The 23840-nt window shown below is 33.1% G+C and overlaps 1 protein-coding gene across 5 annotated transcripts in view; it reads right to left on the reverse strand.

Moving 5' to 3' along the window:
- The window catches only part of LOC136033622 (uncharacterized), a 193968-nt gene extending 177414 nt beyond the window's left edge, over positions 1-16554 (reverse strand). For 4 of the 5 annotated variants that reach the window (XR_010618977.1, XM_065714415.1, XM_065714416.1 and 1 more), the window contains exons 1-2: positions 12932-13046; positions 10910-11814 (exon numbers count right to left, since the gene is read on the reverse strand). Coding sequence is in view for 4 of the 5 variants with exons in the window: in XM_065714415.1 (XP_065570487.1) it covers positions 10910-11798 (889 nt within the window). In the remaining variant the exon portion in view is untranslated. Of the gene's footprint in view, positions 1-10909; positions 11815-12931; positions 13047-16333 lie in introns of those variants that run through there. The other variant, XM_065714414.1, reaches the window with a different exon arrangement.
- Between the last annotated feature and the right edge of the window lie 7286 nt (positions 16555-23840).

Genomic DNA, 23840 nt, shown 5'->3' on the forward strand with positions numbered 1-23840 from the left:
GTTTTATATAATAACTTTAGCGACTGTGAACTGAAAATTTTTTAATTTGAAAATTAAAAAATTTAACCTAACCTACAGAGAAAAAAATCTAACTTGTATAGGAAGGGGGTTTCATCCTCCCTTAACCCTCCTCCCCTTCCCCCTCTCCGCATACACAATTCTTAGCATCATATAATATTTTACCTTGAGGTTTTCACTTTAAGAAAAACTGCTTAGGTGTGAAAACTTTTCAAAATAGATTATTGTCTTCTAATATAAAAGAGATTCAAATCCTTGCCCTTTGCGCTTAAACGAAACTTTTTACAACAGATCTATCATAATTGAAACAAATATATCCCGTGAAAACGGCTCTCTTCGTAATAAAAGGTCATCTTCGCCCCTCACAATACCCGTATTGCAGTTTTTGAGGTTATAGATACCACCCATCTCAAAAATACACTTATCCTCCCTAATAGCTGGTGTGCAACTATATAACACTGCATAGCTGAAACTTTTGTGGATAAAGGTTTTGTAATAGTGAGTCGTTTGGGGCATTGGGGCTGATAGAGTTTTTGAAATTTGTTCCCCTGTGTATAGGGGAAATTTGTTCCCCTGTCTACAATAGCAAACTATTGTAGTTGATGAATATTTTATTTTCCTAAGGCTATCCTGTAAAATTTGTAAGGGAAATAATAAAGAAAAGGCAGATTAAGCGTGAAAAAGGTAATACGGAACATTGTTAAAAAAAAAAAAATAATAATTGTCACGATACTTCAAGAGTGAGAGGTTTCTTTTTTTGATTTCCATTAAACAGTAAAATTTTTAGTTCAAAAGTGTTTGAAAGGCCATCGATAAATACATCAGCTTTTTGATTGCCAAATTGATATATTCGTCACTAAATTCCAATCCAGTTCAATTTAGATTATCTTGTTTAGAAAGAAATTAAAACTTTCAGAAAAGTTGAAAGACGCATTTTTCCCCAAAAAGTCATGTTACTTACAATATTAAAATATGTTGCACTTCTTGTGTATTGTGGGTTTTTAAGTAGAGGCAAATGGGCTTTACATCATCCCTTCTTTTTCTTTAATTTAATTCAATAATTTTTATCATCTTAAGTTTACGTGTAACTGTTATTAAACAAATGTAAAAATAACCAGTAATTAATTAAGTGATAATGACCTCTTTAGTAATCTTTAAGTAAAAGTAATAAGCTAGCAATTTAGATTTCTTAGAAGCCATGTCTTGTGTTTTTATAAATTTAGGTAATAATACTTTACACTTGGTAACCATTTCATTTAGAAAAGTCATATTTTTTTTAACTGTAATCCTTCGATTATATTAATTTTTTAATTATTATATTTATAATGAGAATGTTTAATAATATGTTTAATACATTTTTAATAATATGTTTCGTAAAAATAATTATCTGTTTAATAACATATAATAATATTATATGTAAAAAAAATGATAAAATAATAATCCTCATATGTTACAGTATCATTAAAAATGGTCAATTTATGTTTTATGTTGCTAATGTTTATGTGTCTACATATTCGTATAAACATATTTTAGGCTGTGTTACCCTCTTGTGTTTAATGTTATGTTGTTATATTGAAAATAGGTTTTCAGTAAGGACACTTTTATTCACGTAAGATGCTTAAGATCACAAAAGGAAGGAGCATCAACTAATAAGCAGCCAATTAATATTTCACAGAAGCTCATTTTTGTGCTTCTAAAAACTCGCATTATCAAACAGTTCGTGGTAACGAACTGTAGTAAGGAGCGACCCGGCTCAATAGTAACCAAAACTCTAAAAAATGGAATTTTGGTACCAATAGCTACATCAAAAGAATCGCATTTTTAATGCTGATTTTAAATATATAAGTTTCATCAAATTTAGTCTTACCCATCAAAAGTTACGAGCCTGAGAAAATTTGCGTTACTTTAGAAAATATGGGAAAACACCCCCTAAAAGTCATAGAATCTTAATGAAAATCACACCATCAGATTCAGCGTATCAGAGAACCCTACTGTAGAAGTTTCAAGCTCCTATCTACAAAAATGTGGAATTTTATATTTTTTGCCAGAAAGCAGATCACGGATGCGTGTTTATTTGTTTGTTTGTTTTTTTGTTGTTTTTTTGTTGTTGTTTTTTTTTTCCCCAGGGGTGATCGTATCGACCCAGTTTTCCTATAATGTTGCAAGAGGGCTCGTTCTAACGGAAATGAAAAGTTTTAGTGCCCTTTTTAAGTGACCAAAAAAATTCGAGGGCACCTAGGCCTCCTCCCACGCTAATTATTTTCCCAAAGTCAACGGATCAAAATTCTGAGATAGCCATTTTATTCAGCGTAGTCGAAAAACCTTATAACTATGTCTTTGGGGACGACTTACTCTCCCACAGTCCCCGTGGGAGGGGTTACAAGTTCAAAACTTTGACCAGTGCTTACATATAGTAATGGTTATTGGGAAGTGTACAGGCGTTTTCAGGAGGATGTTTTGGTTGGAGGCAGGGGTTGAGAAGAGGGGGATATGCTGGGGGAACTTTCCATCGAGGAATTTGTCATGAGGGAAGAAAATTTCCATGAAGAGAGCGCAGGATTTACTAGCATTACTTAAAAAAAAAACAATGAAAAAATAAATATGAAAAAGTTTTTTTTTCAGCTGGAAGTAAGCAGCAGCATTCAAACTTAAAACGAACAGAAATTATTACCCATATACGCTAAAGTTTTTTACTGTTTTAAAATATAGAGCTAAGAGAAAGAGTCAAACTTTAGCGTAAAGAGCGGGGCGTTGAGAAGGAAAAGCCCCTTTCATATACGGAGTAATTTCTGTTCGTTTTAAGTTTTAATGTCGCTCCTTACTTTCATTTAAAAAATTTGTTTTTTTAATTTAGGTATAATCATAGTTCACTCTTTGAATTTATTTTTCACGGAAGCTCATTTCTGGGATTCTATAAATTTGTAAATTCACATTTTATGCTTAATAACTATTTTGTTTTTGGCGTTATGTTGTTATGCTGGAAGCTCATTTTTGTGTATATATTAGTTCGTATAAACATATTTTATGCTTTGTAACCATCTTATGTTTAATGTTATTTTGTTATATTGAATATAGGTTTTTCATTCATTTAAGATCACAAAAAATTAATATTTCATGGAAGCTCATTTTCGTGCTTGTTAATTTGTATAAACATGTTGTATGCTTTGTAGTCATCTTATGTTTGGTGTTATGTTATGATGCTGAATATGAGTTTTCAAAAAAGACACTTTTACTATGAATTAAGACGCTTAGAATTACACAAAAGTCAGAACATCACTAAATAGGCCAAAAATTTATATTTCATGGAAGCTCATTTTTGTGCTTCTATTAATTCGTACAAACATATTTTACTCTTTGTAACCATCTTATGTTTGGTTTTAAGTTGTTATGTTGAATGCGGCTTTTCAAACGGGATATGTTTTAAGATGCAAACGGGACTATCATTTAAGATGCTTAAGCATACAAAAAGTATAAAACATAACTTAATAGACTAGAAACTTATGTATTTATGGATTCTCATTTTGGTATTACTATCAATTTGCAAAAAAAATATGCTTTGTAACCATCTTATGTTTAATGTTATGTTTTTATAATGAGCAAAGGTTCTCAAAAAAGAAATTTTATTTACTTAAGATGCTTATAATAACAAAAAGTCAGAGCACCAATTAATAAGCTACCGATTTCATTTCATGGAAGCTCACTTTTGTGTTTCTATTAATTCGTATTAACATGGTTTCTGAATTGTAAATATCTTATGTTTGGTGTTATGTTGTTATGTTGCATGTGGCTTTTCAGAAAATGCATTTTTTTACTATCAATTAAGATGATTGAGATTGCAAAAATTCAGAACCACACTTAATAGGTTATAAATTTATATTTCATGGAAGCTCATTTTTGTGCTTCTATTAATTCGTATAAATCTATTTTATGTTTTGTAACCATTTCATGTTTGGTATTATGTTGTTATTTTTAATATGTATTTTCAAACAGGAAATTTTTTACTATCAATTAGGATACTTAAGATTACAAAAAGTCAGAGCACCAATTAATAAACTACCAATTTTATTTCAAGGAAGCTCATTTTTGGGTTTCTATTAACTCGTATAAACTTATTCTATATTTTGTAATCATTTTGTGTTTGTTGCTATGTTGTTATACCGAATATTTATTTTCAAACAAAACTTTTTGAAAACACATTTTCGTATTTCAATCTTAAAAATCAATTAATATTCTTAAGATTACAAAAAGTTAACATCACTTAATAGGCTAGGAATTTATATTTCATGGAAGCTCATTTTTGTGCTTCTACTAATTTGTATAAGTGTATTTTTTGCTTCGTAACCGTTTTATGTTTGGTGTTATGTTGTTAAGCTGAATATTGTTTTTCAAATAGGTCATATTTACTATCAATTAAGATGCTTAAGATTGCAAAAATATTGGAACATCACTTACTAGGCTATAAATTTATATTTCAATGAAGCTCATTTATATGCTTCTATTAATTCGTGCAAAAAAAATTGATGCTCTGTAACCATCTTGTTTGGTGTTATGTTGATATGCTAAATATGGATTTTCAAAGAAGACATTTCTTTACCTTTAATTAATATGCTTAAGATTACAAAAAGTCAAAACATCCCGGCTAGAAATTTGTATTTAATTGAAGCTCATTTTTTGTGCTTCTTTTAATTCGTATAACCTTTTTTTTACCATTTTATGTTTGGTGTTATGTTGTTATGTTGAATGTGGATTTTCAAACAGGACATTTTTCACTGTCTATTGAGATGCTTCAGATTACAGAAATTAAGAACATCCCTTAATAAGCTAGAAACAAACATTTCATGGAAGCTTTTTTGTGCTTCTATTAATTCATATAATCATATTTTTTATGCTGAGAAACCATCTTATGTTTAATGTTATGTTGCTACATTGAATATAGGTTTTCAAAAAGGAAATTTTTATTCTCTTAAGATGCTTAAGATCACAGAACGAGTATCAATTAATAAGCTACCAATTTTATTTGATGTAAGCTCATTCTTGTGTTTCTATTAATTCGTATAAACATATTTTATGCTTTTAACTATCTTATGTGTGGTGTTTTAATGTTATACTGAATAAGGATTTCCAAAAAAGACATTTCTTACTATAAATTAATCTGCTTAAGATTACAAAAAGTCAGAACATCACTTAATAGGCTTGAAGTTTATATTTTATAGAAGCTCATTTTTATACTTCCATTAATTCGTATAACTAGATATTGTGCTTTGTAACCATTTTATGTTTGGTTTTATGTTGCTATGTTGAATGTGGATTTTCAAACAGGACATTTTTCATTGTCAATTAAGATGGTTATGATTAGAAAAATTTCAGAACATCACTTAATAGGCTAGAAACTTATATTTCATGGAAGCTCAATTTTGTGCTTCTTAAAACTCGTACAATCTTAGTTTACACTTTAAAATCATATTATGTTCAACAGTAATATAAGATTTCCAAATAAAATATTTAGTTCACAGTAAGTTAAAAGGCTTAAGATTACAAAAATCCAATTATAAATTGATAAGCCACCAATTTGAATATCATAAGTGGCGTCGTTTATGGGAAAAGGGGGTATTCCCCCACAATAATTTGAAGAAAAATTATTATAAAGCCTGTGCCCCTTGACCCTCCAGATGAAGACCCCTCTTGCTCACGAATAAAAATGCTAGAGCTACGCCTCTGGATTCACAATGAAGATTTTTTTGTGTCGCTGTGACTTCAACTATTATACTTCAGCATTTGTAACTATCCTTAGTTTTAAAAGCCGTATGGTATTTCAAATTCTACCTTTGAATGCAATTTCAATTAAAATATTATAGAACATCAATTAATAAGCTACCGATTATTATTTCATGAAGGTTCATCTTTGTGCTTTTAAAAACTCATATAATTATAATTATAGTTTACACTTTGTAACCGTCTTATTTCGAGCAGTCATATAGTTTTTTAAACAACATATTTGAATTCTCTTTTAATTTAGATGTGTAAAATAATAAAAATTCAGATCACTATTTAATAAGCCACCAATTTATATTTCATAGAAGCTCTTTTATGTGCATCTATAAGCTCGTGTAATCATACTTCACACTTTGTAACTGTTTTAACAGTCTCATGGTTTTTCAAACAGCATCTTAGAATCCTCTGTCAATTAAGATAAGATACCAAAAAGTCAGAACATCATTTAATAAGCTACCAATTTACTTTTCATGGAAGCTCATTTATATGTTTCCAAAAACTCGTACAATATTAGCTTACAATTTGTAATCACATTTTTTTCAACATTAATATGGGTTTCTAAATAAAACATACCAAACAGTTCGTGGTAATGAACTGTAAGTAAGGAGCACCCCGGCTCAACAGAAACCAAAACTCTAAAAAATGGTATTTCAATGCCAATAGACAAATCAAAAGAATTGGCTTTTCATGCTGATTTCAAATGTATAAACTTGATCAAGTTTAGCCTTACCCATCAAAAGTTACGTGCCTAAGAAAATTTCCCCAATTTTCCAAAAAAAGGGAAAACACCCCTTATGAGTTAAGTGATCGTATTACAAATCACACCATCAGATTCAGTGTATCAGAGAACTCTACCGTATAGGTTTAAAGCTCTTATCTGCAAAAATGTGGAATTTTGTATTTTTTGCCAAAAGAAAAATCACAGATGTGTGTTTAACTGTTTTTTTGTTTTGTCTTTTTTCCCAGGGGTATTTTATCAACATAGTGGTCCTGGAATATCAGAAGAGGGCTTGTTCAAACGAAATTAAAAGTTCTAGTGGCCTTTTTAAGTGACTAAGAAATTGGAGGGCAACTAGGCCCTCTTTCCCACCCCTTTTTCCCAAAATTGCCCAATCAAAATTTTGAAACAGTCATTGTGTTCATCATAGTTGAAAGGCTCAATAACTATACCTTTGGTTATAACATGACCGCCCCCCCACAGCCCGAGGGGAAAGATTTTCAAGCTATAGCATTTTGCAATTGTTTACGCATAGTATTCGTTAGTGGGATGCATGCAAACATTTTTGGGTAGTGGAATATATTTTTTTGCTGGGGGTTTTTCCACGGGGGAATTTTCCATGTGGAGGGAAGTTTCCAGGGAGTGAACTTGTCAGGGAAAATTATAAACCGCGCGAATTTGTCAGGATTCTTAAACAAATTCTTTTTTATGTCTTGCTCTCGTTTCCGTCTCAGTTTTACGCGCGGAGTGGTTAAGAGTAATTGTCCGTGGTAAATTTTCACCGGGATTGAATTGTCTAGAGGATATTCCCGTGGGGAGGGGGTTTTCCATGGATTTTGGGCCATATCTCCTGGCATTATTCAGAAAATAATCAGAAATTAAATAAGAAAAATAAGTTTTTCAACAGAAAGTAAGGAGCAACATTAAAACTTAAAACAAACAGAAATTATTACGTATATATGTGGGCTGGCCCCCTCCTGAACACCTCGGTCTTTACGCTAAAGTTTGAATTTTGTCCAAATTTTTTAAAATGACTCCTGAAATACGAGGGCCGTTTAATTAGGGCAATAATACACTTTTTTAGTTTTTAAAAGTACTAAAAAGCCTTACCTAAAGGGCGAGGTGTTGAGGAGGGGGCAACCCCCTTCATAAACGTAATAATTTCTGTTCGTTTTAGGTTTTAATAAATTTCTCCTTAATTTCAGTTGAAAAAACTTGCTCTTTTTATTTTTCATTACAATAATCTGAATATTAATTGATAAGCTACCAATTTGGCTTTAACGGAAGCTTGTTTTTGTGCCATCGTAACTTCAAGTACTTGTTAAAATGTTCTGTAAGAGCATAAAACAGAAAAAAAGAAAGAAAGAGACACATCAGTGCGACCGACGCAAAAAAATGTTCTCCTTACTGTTCAAAGTTTTCAAAACCTAAAAATGATATCTGTATCTATCATAAAATTTTCTGAAATTATACCATATAACCTGACTTCAAAACCAAGAAGTTTCTATTACTTATTTTTTATGGGCTACCAATGCAGCTTTGGTATCGTCCCCAACTCTGACTCCTGACTCCGACATTCAACTCTGTCTCCTGACTCCGATATTCAACTCTAACTCCTGAGTCTGAATTTACCCTCCCGGTAATAGAGTAATACGAGGGGCATTTAAAAAATACGTGAAATGCTTGTCAACAAGGTATTGGCAACCATTTTCTATGACTGTGAAGGGGTTTTACTTGTGGGTTTTTTTTTTTAAATAGTTTTAAATAGGATTTAAAACTTTTTAAAATTTTTTTAATAGTTTTTTTAAATAGGATAGAAGCATCACCTAGAAAAGTTACATGACGTCCAAGGAGGTTGTAAATCTGAAAAATCTAGTTAAATCATGGATGTTGCAAACTCATTGTATACTGAAAGATCTGTTGCAATAGAAAAGCAATTGAAAAATTCTGCTTGTTTTCTTAAAGGCCTTCTACTACAAGAAATATGAACCACATTTATGTGGAACCAGCTGAGTATTCCTTCAAAACGTCAAAATTACAACAAAAAATTTTAAAGAAAACATTCCCCTGTTTTAAAACATTCACAACAATTCACCTTAATTAACGAATGTTTCTCATTTATGGAATCAAAATAATTTTTTTTTATTAACGCCTTGCTCTTTGCGCTAAAGTTTGACTCTTTCTCTCAACTCTACTTTTTAAAACAGTAAAAACTTTAGCGTAAAGAGCAGGGCGTTGAAGAGGGAGCAGCCCCTTTCATATACAGGGCAATTTCTGTTCGTTTTAAGTTTTAATGTCGCTCCTTACTTTCAGTTAAAAAAAACTTGTTTTTTTAATTTAATTTCTGAACGTTTTTTTTAGTTAATCCATGTTTTGGTTTCGGCTCTCTGTAGATGAATAATTAAAGCGAAATTTGCATATTTATTAATTTGGCTAAATGGCTCTCCTATAGTTTTGATCGAATGATTTTAGAAAAAAGGAATGGAGGAAGCCCAGTTGCCCTCCAATTATTTGGGTACTTAAAAAGGCAACTAGAACTTTTAGTTTTTTACGAACGTTTTCATTAGTAAAAGATATACGTAACGTACGAATTAGCTTACGTAGCAAACTTCTATATTCGTACGTTTTTATTACGTATATGAGAGGGTTCACCCACTCGTCAATGCCTCACTCTTTGCACTAAAGCTTAAATTTTGTCCCCCGAATCACAAAGGCTGTGGAATAAATAGCTGAAATTACTAAAAATACTTTAGCGTAAAGAGTGAGGTATTAGGAGGAGGTGAACCCCTTATATGCGTAATATTTTCTGTTCGTTTTAAGTTTTAAAGCTAATCCTTACTTCCAGTTGAAAAAAAACTTTTTCATATTTATTTTTTCATTGTTTTTTTTTAAATAATGGTAGAAAATGCTGCGCCCCCTTTATGGAAATAATCTTCCCCTATGACAAATTCCTCCATGGAAAGTTTCCCCACATAACCCCCTCTTTTCACCCCCCCCCCCAACCAAAAGATCCCCCTGAAAATGTCTTTACACTTCCAAATAACCATTACTATATCCAAACACTGCATATAGGTGATCGATACGATCACCCCTGGGAAAAAGAAAAAAAAGGAAAAAAAAACAACAAATAAACACGCATCCGTAATGTCTTCTGGCAAAAAATATAAAATTCCACATTTTTTTAGATAGGAGCTTATAACTTGTACAGTAGGATTCTCCGATACGCTAAATCTGATGGTGTGATTTTCGTTAAGATTCTATAACTCTTAGGGGGTGCTTCTCCCTATTTTCTAATGTAGGACAAATTTTCTCAGGCTCGTAACTTTTGATGGGTAAGACTAAACTAAATGAAATTTATATATTCAAAATCAGCATTAAAACGCAATTCTTTTGATGTACCTATTGGTATCAAAATTCCGTTTTTTAGACTTTTGGTTACTATTGAGCCGGGTCGCTCCTTACTACAGTTCGCGTTACCACGAACTGTTTGAAAAATCCTATGCAAATCTTTACTTTTTTCTAATTCAATATCGATTTACTTTTTTTCTTTTCATTTTACTATTTTACTTTTCTTAATTCGATTCGATGGTTTTATTTTTATTTCCGTATGAACTTCTATTAAGCCAACACCAACACAAGTAAAAGCTACCAATTTTGAATTCTATGAAGCCTTATTTTTGTACATCTAAGAAATTTGTTTGATGCTACTTTACGCTTCGATATGTTTTATTGTTAGCCTGCGCAGGTTTTTTTTTAAAATAAGCTGTTTGATGAAAAAACAATATCAGAACATTCACGCACGTTTCTGGGGATTTAAAAATGAACAATTTCCTGTGCTTAAAGGCTGTTATTTTAGGAATAGGCTTCGTAATTAAACCAACTTCAAAAACTTCCCATGGTCTCTGGATTAAAAGTAAAAATATACAGCAAGTTAATGAATGACACCTATAGATTTTAAGTTTGATTTCACAATACATACAAAAGTATAACAGAACAACGAACTTAAAACACGGAAACATAAACCTCACGCTGTAAAACATCAGTAGCCTTAGTCTAATATGCAAGGAAAAGTGAATAAGGTCACGCTAAGGTTCTGACATTCTATCCAGTCTGCTAGCTATCTTCACAACCTGTCGAGAAAATTGAAACTTTATAAAACTATAAAGTGTTATTAAGAAGCTTAAGGTTAATAATAGAGTCTCCTCCACACCTCGTGGAGTCCGATTTGGAGGTGGGCAGGGGCAAATTACCAAAGCATTTAAAAAAATTACAAACTGAAAGAACCCTAAAAATAATGGAGGACCAGCCCAAGGATACTTTACAAGTCTTCATGTCCCCTTTGATCTGGATGTAAAAAAGTGCATAGACCTATCGAAATGTAGTAAAATGTTCTGTACTTACCTGACAGGTATTTATCAGATACGCTTCTTTTCTGGTAAACCCTTACGCCTCTTTTAGCATGCTGATTGATTAAGTCCTTGAACTGTTTAGACTCATCTGCACTAACTTCAAACTCTTTTTCTGCACTTTTAATTACATCAGGCACGGACTTTGTATAGTCATTTTTCTCCACCTCAGAACAATGCTGAGTAATGAAGCCACTCTGGGCTACTCCCGTTTCCTGAATTAGAGCATCACTTTTGCTAATATCGGCTTTAGCTGTTAAAGTAGACAATGTTTTTCTTGCCTCAGTAGAGGTGGCTCTCCTAGCAGTAGCATCTTTAGTATAAAATACGGTAAAAGGTTTTTCACTATCTTTCACTTCGTTTTTTAAATTATTTTTTCCAGATCTTAAATTTGATTTAATTGTGTTATAAGCATATTTCTCGGAACCAATCTCTGTGGCTTTGGTTGAGCCTAAACTTGACCTTCTTCCTGAAACTGATTCTAAATTTGGTTTTTGCTCTGTATCAAAAATTCTCTCTTTAGAGTATTTATACTCTGGTTTAGGCTGTATTTTTCCTACTATTTTCGGACAGTTTATAGAACTTACCGAAGTAGTATTTATTTTTTGACTTTTCTCCACTTTAGGTTGCATTTTTTCTCCTACTCTCGGGTAGTTTATAGAGTTCACAGAAATGTCATTTAATATCGAAGCCCGAGGTACAGTTTTGGTGATTGAGCTTCCATGACTATGTGGTATTTGACTAGTTCTTGAATACTGCTGGTTATTTGAAAGTGAGTGGGCCATTTCAGAAGCACGTCGGAAGCTGTCCAAGTCAGCAGAGGTTTGACATTTTATTCCATAGCGTCTTCTCTGGCGCACTGGGAGAGGAGGAAGGGAAGCCATGATAATTCAGCTACTCCTAAATTATGTATACATTATATATATATATATATATATATATATATATATATATATATATATATATATATATATATATATATATATACGTATATATATATATATATATATATATATATATATATATATATATATATATATATATATATATATATATATATATATATATATATATATATATATATATATATATATATATATATATATTGCTCTATGCAGAGCACAAGCTATGATGGTAAAAGTTACAATAAGTTTATGTTAATTTAGGTTATATTAGATTAAATTTGATTATAAATGTCAGAAATGTGTTAAAAACCTAACTTAACCTAGCCCAGCCTAACCATCAAACCTTTTCGTTAAACTGAAAAGGTCGACTGGCAACGCTGACGTATATATTTATTCAGTATATATTTATTATATACGTATATATTTATTCGCTGACGTATATATATTTACATTTATTCGTATAAACTTTATTCTCAAAGTTGGATGTAAAAGTTGCAACATAAGTTAAGATGAAATACAAATAGCGGTATATTAGAGGGAATATACCCCTCCCTCTTATTTTTGGAGCAATCCTGGGTATAGTATTAAAGTCAAACGTAAATCAAATAAAGAATGATTTTTTTAATGGAACTAAAGAAGTTTAAGCTTGAACAGATGTGAATTATTCTGTGTAAGACTTAGTCTACAGAGGACTACCTCACATATTCTCACTACTTGTAATGAAGTTTGAATTTTCCTGCTAATAGTTCAAGAGCGAATGTTCAAATAGAAGGGGTATTGAAGAGGGATAAAAAGCATTTTTCACAAGGCCTTACGATGGGAAAGGCTTATGGACGCTTATTTGAGTTCAGCAACAAAATTTTTCATCAAAAATTTTTAAAATGCAATCGGTAAACACACCACTTATACAACTACTCACTAACTATATTTGTCATATTCAAAAATTGTTTCAGTTAAGGGCTGGTAAAACTTTAGCGTAGAGAGCGTGTATCAGGGAAGCTGAAGTACTTCTAATTATAAAATATTTTATGTTTTATTGCTAGATGCGCATTAATATCACTTGAAAAATTTTGTTTTTGCACTAATAAATAATCAATGATTGGAATATTTACGTTAACTAATTATTATTTCAATATTGTTCCTTTAATCACCACATTGTTGATAATCCTTGGAATATTAGATACATTGGTGCGCTAAACTAGCTAACCTAACTGACAAATATAAACTCGCCGTGTCAGTGGAACCATTCCAATAGCTGGAACGTGGAACGCTTTTATTTTTCCAGTTGTTTATTCCAGAATGTAAGAACATGAAATTGTAGTGTGGGATCTGTTTAGGATTCTATTTCTATTGTTTGAAATAGAAAGACAAAATCTTTACAATTTTGGCTCAAATGTTTAAGCAAACGTTATCTATTTAGGTGCGTTGACGATGAAACTCCGTAAAGGTTGAAACTTTTTTAGAGACGACGCAGTAACGCCTCTCATGTATTATTTTAATCCAACCATTGGTAAAATTGGTGCAAACAGTATTACTCGCTTTCATATAAGGTGAATATACCACTCGATGCCTTTTTTTATGCTCTTTACAAATATAATAATCGCTTTTACCGCAAATTCAGATTTAAGCACTTTTTGACCTCTTAAAAATGACCTATATATGGGGTCATTACAAATCTGTAATAGTTTAGAAACAAATTTGGGCTATAAATTTGCACATCAGGGGGTGTGGGTAAAGTATAGCATATATTAAATACGTAAACTAACCATTACTGTATTTTTTTATGTGTTTGTGCTGTTGCACTGGTGATTTCTCTTTATGCGTCCTTCTAAAGTAAATTCTATTCCAACAAAATCATAATTCCTCTCCAATCGAAAAAATGGCGTAAGCCTAGAATTAAGGCAATTATACGTTCTGAGACCATACTGGCTATGCATGACGTATGAAAACAAAGAAATGAAATAATAAATGAAAAGAGGAAAAACAAATAGGTGAAAAACGAGGATTTTATCAGCCAGTAGCTAAATATGAAAAACAAGCAAATATTTCGAGAAGGATCTCCTCAGTCATCCTCCAAGTCGTCCTCAGTGCTCAAAAAAAAGAAAGAGGAAAAAAAGAAACAAAGAAGAAACAACAGCAAAATCTAACCTTTTTGAGTGAACTGCACGAGAGGAAAAAAGACACTGAATCAAACAACAAAAACCAACTTGAAATCAATGAAAGAGAAGTTACCAATTAGATTGAATAAGTATCCTTAGCCTTGCAACAGATTTCGCCTGTCTACAATTTCGGTTTTCATTAGATATGCGGACATGTTGTCTTAAATTAGACTGGGCGAAAATATTCATAGAATCTTTTAATATTAAATTATTATAAATTGGGCTTAACGAAATATCTCCCGTGTCTCCATTTATAGCCAAATTTCTATTTATATGTTTTTTTTAAATCAATTGCCTCTTTAAAAGATTGCGGTAGGCCATTTACGGTAGATATTAAAGTTGCCTCTTCAAAAAGAACTAAATGGTCAGGATTTTCTTATATATGCTGGGCCAGAGCTGAATCAAGGTTGTCATTTTTATTTTCCAATCTCAGGGACTTATCTATTGAAATTTTGTGTTCATGCAATCGTTCCCCTAGTTGTTGATGTGTCCTGCCAATGTAAAATTTTCCACATGAACACGGGACTCTGTAGACACCACTACCTAGTATAGGGTCCGTTTTATCCTTTTCCGAGTTGAAAAAATGTTCAACTTTTTGTTCAGTTTTGAAATAAACAGAGAGATTATATATTTTTAAAGTTTTTCCAAGTTTGTCGCTGAATTTCGAGACGTATGGTAATGAAGTGAAAGTTTTTTCCTCAATTGCCAGTGTAACTGAATCAAGGGGGACGGGCTCCCTATTTTCCTGTTTTATCTTTTTTAATCGTCTATCTATATTTTCAGTGAGGTTGATTGGCTAGCCATTGCAGAATAGAAAATCTTTAACATAATCTAATTCGGATTTTATATGATTACGTGAACATATTTTTAGAACCCTGTCGACTAAAGAAATTACTACCCCTCTTTTTACATAAGGAAGGTGATTTGACGAGAAATATAGATACCGATCATTATGGGTCGGCTCTCTATATATAGAAAAATCAAGGCTAGGAATATTTTTTATAATTAAAAAGGGAGCTTTCCTGAATCTTCCAGTTCTATTGTAAATTGAAGATTCGAATCAAAAGAATTCAAATGTGCCAAAAAATTTTTTAGAGCTGACCATGTTCTGAAACAGCAAGAATATCATCAACGAAACGAAACCAGAGAGAGTGTTTTAAGGGGAAACTATTCAAAGCAGACTGTTCTATGAAAGTCATGTAAAAATTTGCTGTTGTTTCTTCTTTGTTTCTTTTTTTTCCTCTTTCTTTTTTTGAGCACTGAGGATGACTTGGCGGAGGTCCTTGTCGAAGTATTTGCTTGTTTTTCATATTTTGTTACTGGCTGATAAAATCCTCGCTTTTCACCTATTTGTTTTTCTCTTTTCATTTATTATTTCCTTTCTTTGTTTTCATACATTAAGGCTATTGAGAAGGCAACACGTTAAGAAAATAATTCTCACTTCACAATATACACAAAAATTGTGATTAACATATTTTGAACACACTCCCATTAAACTTTACCCCCTCCTCTAATATGCAAATACATAGCCTAAATTATATATTTCCGACGTGTTTTTCTGCTTGTTTCCTTTTTATTTCGTCGGCCTTTACGTTTCAATTTATGGCTAATTTTACGGCTAACTAGGTTGAAACATGGCAATATGCATGGAAAATATTTCATTTCAACTATATTTTGCATATTAGGGGATGCTGGGGGTAACATGTAGTGATAGAGCATTCAGGATATGTTAATTACAGTTTTTATGTATAATACGAAGCGAGACTTGTTTTCGTCACGTGTTTCCTTCTCAATATTCCTAATTCTACACTTATACCCAAATTATTTCTATCTACGGATTTTCAGAGCCACTCCAAGTTTAAACACCCCTCCCCTTCCCAATAATTACTGGAAGTCCTGTTAAATCTCGAAAATACAGAGGAGGGCACAAAATGTGCCTTTCAATCTCTGGGGGGGGGGGTAAATTTGCTTTTTTTTTCTGATAAGAGTATCCCTGAAAAGCCTTTTCTTTCAAAATATAAGAGTACAAAGAATAAAGAGGGGATAGCCCGTTGTCCAGTTAACGTAATTGATAGCTGGATATAGCCTTTTTTAGAAGCGAAATTTAATTCATTTTTACAATTACCACTATTTTTGTAGTTAGAATTTTTCTCACTAGCAACTGTTCAGAATCCCGAATAAAAGACAACAAACTTCTGCGTATGGTCTTAGATTATATCCAAGCATTAAGCTGAGGGGGGGGGGGGCTAAAAAATCTGAAAAAAAGCAAATGAGGAGAAAAGCATTTCCTGAATATAGTGAAGTAATAGATTAGGCGTATCTTGCCAGATAATGTTCAAAAAACTTAACGGGTACCTGAAGTAATCTAGGAGAAAAACATGAGCAGCGTCGGACGATTTTACCCCAAACACAGATTGCTCTCAATGCAGTGAATCAGGATATCGGTGCCTTCGCAGCGCAGACCACTGGTCAGCATGTAAAAAGTCTTCCTAAGGAGAACAGCCAATGCAATGGGAGAACAAGAAACTAATGGGGAAGTAAAACTCTCTAAGACTGATGATTTGAGCATCCTAGATGAAAATTTTTGCAAAATGAACGAATTTCGGATGTTTTAGGAGGTAAGGGTACAAGAATAGGTGAGAAAATTAATGGTTGAAAGACAAAGTCACTAAAACTATGGCGTAGGGAAGGTGATATTGGGAACGAGAATATCAATCAGATAGACAACTTCACTTACCTAGATAGTATTATTAGTAAAGACGCTGGGCGCAGTGAAGATGGTACAAGTAGAATAGCCCGGGCCCCCAACATCTCTCGATTTTCTTTCTTGTTCTTCTTTCATTTTCTTTTTTTTACAGTTGCTTGGCCATCTTCCTGCTACCCTATGAAATAATATGTCTTTTGTTTTTGATCATTCTACTAATCGTGTCCGCACTTCTAGCAATTTATAGATTATTCACACTCCATCAGAGAGGTCTGACTTCAACCCTCCGACGGCTTGCAACATGACCTGGAACACGTTCCCAGAGTATGCACAAAGTTGCCACTCATTTGGTATGTTCAAAAACTATGTTAGAGAATTTATAGTTAGTAAATAAGTTTTTTTCTGGTTTCTCTTGGAGTTGATGTCTCTGGATTGAGTCGGATATTTAATTGAGTTTGCGAAATTATGAGCTATACCCTGTCTAGCTTGTCATTTTGGGGATTATTAAGGTGGGCGACAGGATTTTTTGGATTTTTCTTATAATTTTTTGTGTTTGTATTTTTTTTCTTCCCTGTTCTTTCCCTGTCATTGAGCCTTATGGGGGAGATTGTGATGAAGTAGTTTTTTGCTTATGAAATTTATTGTTAAATAAAGAGCTCATTTTGTTGAGTAAAAAGGGTTTTTCCTATGGAAGGCTAAAGAATTCTTCCCTAAGTGAGGAAGCTACCCTTTCCTCAACCATTCCCCTCTCATTCTGTATTCGGTACGCTGAAATCGGACATATTGTCAAATCTTTAAGAATGACTACAGAAACACAATGGCCGTTAAATTTTTGAACAAGAGGTATTTTCATAACATTGTAAAACTTAGCGGAAATATTGGAGGCTCTAGGAGGGGATAGGGCCCTTTATAAAAAATGAATACTGTTAATTTTTAGTTCTAACGTCAGAAATAAATTTCATTCGGAAAAACTTGCTTGTATATTTTAATTATTGTTTGTATTTAATACCATCCGATGTCAGTCTCAAAATGCAGATCGGTCTAATATACCCTCAAACATGACCATTAAAATAAAAAATTAACTTTTAAGAGGGTAGCTTTCACCTCTCAGAATTCTTACTAGAAGGTTCTTTCGTTATACTTATAGTGCCAGGACTCGGTGTTCCTAGCACTCGGAATGCGGCAGGCTTAGATTCTATAAATACCGATGATATCAATAGATACCAAAAAGTGCACATAGACACCAGAACAATACAATCACACCTGGAAAAAAATGATGAAAGTTGCTCTTCAAATGCACATAAGTGTAATGATGTTCATACGAAAAATATTTTTCAAAATTAGGGATATAAACGAATTGTTGGCAGCCTTTTATCCGCAAAACCTATCCATCTTGAACCTTCTTTCATTATTAAATGTGGTTAAGAACTTAACCACATTTTTCTTGCAGCTTACGGTTTGGTATACATATTCTCTAGGAAAACCTTTAGCACAACGTTATAAGCACAGACTACGTTCAGCAGTGAGGCAAACCGCGGTAAGGCATGACGGTTGTCTGAAGATGTTAGTGCTGAACCCATTTAGTAATGGAAAAATTGTCTGAAATTATTTGTAACGTAAGGGAAAATTAGGAAAATTGGGAAATTTATATAAACGGATTTATATCTATATATATAAAAATAAATTGTCTGTGTGTGTGTGTCGAGTGACGTCATGTTTGTGTGTCGACTGACGTCATGAAGTTAGTTGAGGTCATGTTTGTTATGACGATGACGTCATTAAAGATATTTAAGACATTCGTTCACGGAAAAATGTTTAATTGTAAAATGACCGAAGAATCTACAATGGCAACAGCCGAGGAAGCTGCTCAAAGAGTCTATGCCAAAAAACTTGCTGCTGATAGAGAAAGTAAGAAAAGAAAGCGTGCCGAGGAATCACAAGAACAGCAAGAAAACAGGCTTGCGGCTGATAGAGAAAGTAAGAAAAGAAAGCGTGCCGAGGAATCACAAGAACAGCAAGAAAACAGGCTTGCGGCTAAAGAACGCAAAACCGCGCAGTTAGATGAAAAACCACCTGGACATCGAGAGTCAAAACATATCAAAACTGAAAATGATAGCGATGATGATTGGGTTTGGGATTTTGACTTGGATAAGGTCATCAATGCCTACCAGATTTAAGTTAGAAAAACAAAGGTTCGGCGATATGTACTTCATAGTGACGCTGAAAAATAAAGAAGAAACAGAAAACTGAAAAAAGAAAAAATGTAAAAAACTAAAAAAAACTAAAAAGAAAAACACAAAGAGAAATTACAGACCGGACACAAATGACGACCGAGACAGAGGGAATATAAATGACGACCGGGAACCTCAAAGAGAATTACAGACTGGGACACCCGGACACAAATCACGACCGGGACACAGGGAATATAAATGACGACCGGGACACAACAACAACGGGGACGCCGGGGGTACAGGCGGGATATATAAATGACGACCGGGACACAGGGATTGTTCGAATAGAAATTACAGACCGGGACACCGGGACACAAATGACGACCGGGATACCGGGACACAGGGAATATAAATGACGACCGGGACACAGGGACACATCATTAGAATAATGAGGTATAGATCTGAATACGGATTGTTTTTCCCATGGACAATTATATGTTGCATGTTCAAGAGTCAGTAAACCTGACAATCTATTTATATGCACAGACAATGGGTCAGCGAAGAATGTTGTATATTCGCATGTTTTACGTAGTTAAAAACATATATTTATATCTATCTCTATTCACAGGTGGGACAGAGGGACACAACTACAATGGCGCGTAACTAATATGGCGCGTAACAACTTACGCGCGTGGGGGGGGGATTGAGTATGATTTTGTTTCGTGCTGTGTTCCTTGGTTTAAAAGGCGGTTTGTCTGACTTATCTTTTTTGTTATTAGAAAGATAAAGTGTATTATTGTACAGGTAATTATAAATTTAAAATTTTGACACATACGTGAGAAAAAAAGAAAAACAATAACATTAAATAGCCGAGAAAAATGAGTGTAATGTCAGGTAGAAAAAGAAGCAAAAATGATAGAGGTAGATGCTTCCTCAAAGAATTCCACCCAGCCGTCTTCAGTGCTCAAAAAAGAAGAAGGAAAACTAATCTTTTGAATTAACTCTAACTGATCAAAAGCAAGACTGAATAATAATAAAAATAATAATAATAATAATAGAACAAGTCAGAATAGATGAAGAACTATTCACAAATTAGATCGAGCAAGAATTCTCTGCTTAGTGATTGACTTAGCTTGTCTGTTGACCTAATTTTCATTAAAAGTGTGATTAGATGATCTTAATTTAAACTGAAGAAAAATTTTACTTGAATCCTTTGCTTTTAAATTATTGTAAATTGCGTTTATAAGAATATAGTCAGTATATGTATTAGAGTAAGGCCTCTATTTATGGATTCTTTTTAAATTTAAATTTGATCCATTTGATTCAAACATTAACGTTGCCTCATCAAAAAGAACTACATGATCTAGATTTTCAACAATGTGGAGGGCCAAAGCAGAATCAAAATTATCATTTTCATTTTAAATATCACATCTCAGAGACATCTTGTATATATGCCGTCTTCTCCAATGTCAGGTTGAATGTATTATTATCTGTTCGTTTATTTTTTTTTCCCAGAGGCACTTCTTGTGGAAGGGGTGGTCAGATAAACTTTGGAGGTGGCTCAGTAAATTGGAAATTTAAAATTTCAGTGTCCTTTCTAAGATTTAACCTGCTTTTCAAAGAATTGCTACCGAATGAATTGTTACAGTGTCTAAAATAGACAGTAGTCACTGACAGTAGTCACAGTAGTTACTGACTACTGTCTAAAAGACAGTAGTCAAACAGTTCGTGGTAACGAACTGTAGTAAGGAGCGACCCGGCTCAATAGTAACCAAAACTCTAAAAAATTGAATTTTGATATCAATAGCTACATCAAAAGAATCGCATTTTAATGCTGATTTTAAATATATAAGTTTCATCAAGTTTAGTCTTACCTATCAAAAGTTACGAGCCTGAGAAAATTTGCCTTATTTAGGAAAATAGGAGGAAACACCCCCTAAAAGTCGTAGGATCTTAGTGAAAATGACACCATCAGATTCAGCGTATCAGAGAACCCTACTGTAGAAGTTTCAAGCTCCTATCTACAAAAATGTGGAATTTTGTATTTTTTGCCAGAAGACAAATCACGGGTGCGTGTTTATTTGTTTGTTTTTTTTGTTTTTTTCCCAGGGGTCATCGTATCGACCAAGTGGTCCTAGAATATCGCAAGAGGGCTTATTCTAACGGAAATGAAAAGTTCTAGTGCCCTTTTTAAGTGACCAAAAAATTGGAGGGCATCTAGGCCCCCTCCCACGCTCATTTTTTCCCAAAGTCAACGGATCAAAATTTTGAGATAGCCATTTTGTTCAGCATAGTCGGAAACCATAATAACTATGTATTTGGGGATGACTTACTCCCCCAGAATCCCTGGGGGAGGGGCTTCAAGTTACAAACTTTGACCAGTGTTTACATATAGTAATGGTTATTGGGAAGTGTACAGACGTTTTCAGGGGGATTTTATTTTGTTTGGGGGTGGGGCTGAGGAGAGGGGGCTATGTTGGAGGATCTTTCCTTGGAGGAATCTGTCATGGGGGAAGAAAAATTCAATGAAAAGGGCGCAGGATTCTCTAGCATTACTATAAGAAAACAATGAAAAATAAACATGAAAACGTTTTTCAAATGAAAGGAAGAAGTAGCATTGAAACTTAAAACGAACAGAGATTATTACGCATATGAGGGGTTCTAAAAATACTTTAGCATAAAGAGCGAGGTATTTAGGAGGAGATAAATACCTCGCTCTTTATGCTAAAGTATTTTTAGTAACTTCAACTATTTATTCTACGGCCTTTCTGATTCAGGGGTCATTCTTAAAGAATTGGGACAAAACTTACGATTTAGTGAAAAGAACGAGGTATTAACGAGGGTACAAACTCCCTCATATACATAATAATAATTAAAGAATATAAAAGTTTGTTACGTAAGTTAATTCTAAAGTTACGTATATTTTTTGCTAATAAAAAAATTCGTGAAAATTAAAATTAATAGTTGCCTTTTTATGTAACCGAAAAATTGCATGGCAACTAGGCCTCCTTCCCCATCCCATATTTCTCAAAATCGTATGATCAAAACTAAGAGAAAGCCATTTAGCCAAAAAAGGAATTAATATGCAAATTTCGTTTGAATAGTTTACGTGTAGAGAGTCAAAATCAAACATGCATTAATTCAAAAACGTTCAGAAATTACATAAAAAAACTAGGTTTTTTTAACTGAAAGTAAGGAGCGACATTAAAACTTAAAACGAACAGAAATTACTCCGTATATGAAATGGATTGTTCCCTCCGCAACCCCTCGCTCTTTACGCTAAAGTTTGACTCTTTGCCACAATTCTGCTTTTTAAAACAATTAAAAGCTTTAGCGTAAAGAGCGAGGGATTGCGAAGGGGACAACCCATTTCATATACGGAGTAATTTCTGTTCGTTTTAAGTTTTAATGTCGCTCCTTACTTTCAGTTAAAAAAACCTAGTTTTTTTATGTAATCACTGTCTAAAAACAGTGACTACAGTGTCTATCGGCCCTTGTGTTTCAGCAGTTGTTTTGAAAAATTCTTCAGATAGACATAGAATTAGCTCTAAGAGAGAGACGATGGGAGGGTGGAGGTAGAAATTGATATATGATCCTCAGGACTGTATACAATTATTTCGTTTGGGGGGGGAGGGGGCTTCGGAACAGGAACTGCCTGAATGACAATCTAAGTCTGAAGGAGAGGAGCTAGATTTGCAAGCAAACCCTGTTGAAGACAGTCTTAATGACTTTGAAAGTGACTGAATGTTACGCTCTTATGATTTAGTGCTTAGTTAATCAAGGTCATCACAGTGTCACAAAATTTATTTTTTAGTGTATTTAATTTTTTTATACATAAATTAAATGATAATTATATTATCACTAGAGAACATTCAATGAAGCTCCCAGTAAAGCATTTCACGAGTAGACATAGAAGTCATTTCTTCAGCCAAAGAGTCATCAATCTGTGGAACCAACTGTCTCAGGGAACAGTTTCTGCAACTTCAGCCCACACGTTCAAGTTCCACCTTGATAAGGAATGGCTCTGCCAGGAGTTCCTTTAGAACTGAGAAGCTGCAGAGTCCTCCACAAGAGTCTAGATCAACAACCACAACCCACACCAAACGAATTTTTTTCGTCATTGGAGCATCACAAGGATGGAAAATCCTTATATTGCTCCAAGCTGTGATTTAAGGTAATTTAATATTAGTTATTAAAAACGACAATACTAGGAAAAGTTGCCTGATTTGTGAACAAGGAGGAAGCACTTCAAAAAATACAAGGGACTCTAACAAAAACCACCTCATCAGATTCAGCATATTAGAAAGCCTGATTGTTGAAGTTCCAGACCCTATCTGCAAAAATGTAAAATTAGGCTATTTATTCCAAACGAAAGATTATGGATGCATGTTTTTTTTCTTTAGTATACCATTTTTTCTAGTATATCGTTTATATATCATTTTTTCTAGTATATCATTTAATTATAAATGATAAATTAAATGATAATTTTCATAAATTAAAATTAGCATATTTATGATATGAGGAATGTAGCTGAATACGGCTATTTAAATATGCAAAGCTCTTAGGCTATTTCTTAGATTTAAAAGTAGAAAAAAAATATTAATAGGATTTTACTCCCAAGTAATTGTATTTTTTTTATTAGTAATTTTTTTTTACAAAATGGATGTCCCAAATCAGGCACTGTCAAATTGCTGAGGTAGTACTCTAGGCAAAAGATTTTCATAAGATAAACTAGACATTTATCTAAATTGACAAAACTCAGATGAAGGAGCAATACGTTTTTTAATGAAAAAAAATTCACTAAAAGCTAAAAGTAATACTTGAAAAGAAATGCTCAACTGGTCTTGTAGCTACAGGGCGACTCTAAAACAACATTTTACCCTCTATTTCCTAGGGAGTACCTTATTTTACCAATTTTACCTTATTTACAAATTTATCTTATTTTACCAACTTTGCCAATTTTACTTACCAAGTTTTTATTTTGTGG

The sequence above is a fragment of the Artemia franciscana genome, chromosome 12 (genome assembly GCF_032884065.1).
Source record: "Artemia franciscana chromosome 12, ASM3288406v1, whole genome shotgun sequence".
NCBI lineage: Eukaryota > Metazoa > Arthropoda > Branchiopoda > Anostraca > Artemiidae > Artemia > Artemia franciscana.